Raw genomic sequence first — 1256 nt, 5'->3', positions numbered from 1 at the left:
ATATACCAAAGTGTCTGATGGCAGGGCTGGGACAAGTAAACAGGAAAACCACAGTATAGGCCTAATTATTCATAATTATTGTTGAGAGGTGTACTTCTGATTAACTTGGAAACAGGGCAGCCCCTAGAGACTACTACTAGTCATAGTAGTACACTAGTATTAACAGTAGTAGCAATAGCCACAGTACTAGTAGTTGTAAAGGTAGTTGCAATAGGAGCAATGGCGTTAGCAGTGGTAGTAATGCTTGTAGTAGAGGTATAGAAAAGGTAGCAGTGGTAATAGTAGCAATATGGCAATAGCATTACTAGTAATAGTAGAAGTGGCTGCTGTAGTCATAGCAACAGCAGTGGCAGCAGGATTAGCTGTAGCAACAGTAGCTTGTTGCAGCAGTATTGCAGTTGTAACAGTAGCTATACCAGTACTGGTATAGTAGGTATTAGAAGCAGCACAGTAAGCTTTTGCTAAAATTATAATATGATGGTAGAAAGAATCAGAAAATTACCACAAGGCAGTACATTAAACTGATAATCATTTTTTAACTGTCAAGCCCAGAGAGAGAGAGATACCATCATCCAAGGTCTGGAGTCATTTGGCAGGTCCACCTGTATCCGCTTCGTCCCCTTGAACAGACAAAGAGACTTTGTGGACATCCAATCTCGATCGGGGTACAGTATGGCCGACAGAGTAAACAGACCACACATGTATACAGTACATGAATGCACTCATAGCCCCTGTGTACACCCAGATCTAGATGACTTGCCATCAAACAAGTCCAGGGAAGCAATGTGAAATCTGCTCAAGGAACTGAGGTTGTTATGTTGTTTGGTAGTTTTAATTACTTCTCTCTTTCAGGTGTTACTCATTTGTCGGGCGTCGGGGTTCTGGCCAGATAGTGTCTTTGAGTCGCCAGGGCTGTGTCTTTGAGTCAGTCATCCAACACGAGCTACTGCACGCCCTGGGCTTCAACCATGAACAGACCCGGTCTGACAGGGACGAACATGTTCGCATCCTGCTGGAGAATGTTATTCCTGGTGGGTGTTCGCCACCACATGGGTCACTTTAATAATGCTTTTGTAAAAGACCTTTATAACTTTTAAGAACAAAAAATGACCAGTAAATAAATGAATCATTTCTGATCACTTCAGCATGTAGACATAAAGTAGCTGAAGGTGTTAAAGAAGTGTTTTTTAAGAATTATATCATACACATAGTGACATAACTAGTTTCCTGTTGATATAAGCCTTTACTCTTTTTTT

The 1256-nt window shown here is 41.2% G+C and overlaps 1 protein-coding gene across 1 annotated transcript; it reads left to right on the top strand.

Moving 5' to 3' along the window:
• Positions 1–534: 534 nt before the first annotated feature.
• On the top strand, positions 535–1031 carry LOC109954087 (high choriolytic enzyme 1-like; the record flags this gene model as incomplete). The annotated part of the gene is made up of 2 exons (XM_020589504.1): positions 535–665; positions 853–1031. Coding segments are annotated over 2 exons (310 nt in total), but the record flags the coding sequence as incomplete, so codon positions are not given.
• Between the last annotated feature and the right edge of the window lie 225 nt (positions 1032–1256).

The sequence above is a fragment of the Monopterus albus genome, unplaced genomic scaffold, assembly GCF_001952655.1.
Source record: "Monopterus albus unplaced genomic scaffold, M_albus_1.0 scaffold3109.1, whole genome shotgun sequence".
Taxonomy (NCBI): Eukaryota; Metazoa; Chordata; class Actinopteri; order Synbranchiformes; family Synbranchidae; genus Monopterus; species Monopterus albus.
The sequence above is the reverse complement of the archived record's forward strand: the minus strand, read 5'-3'. Positions and strand labels throughout refer to the sequence as shown.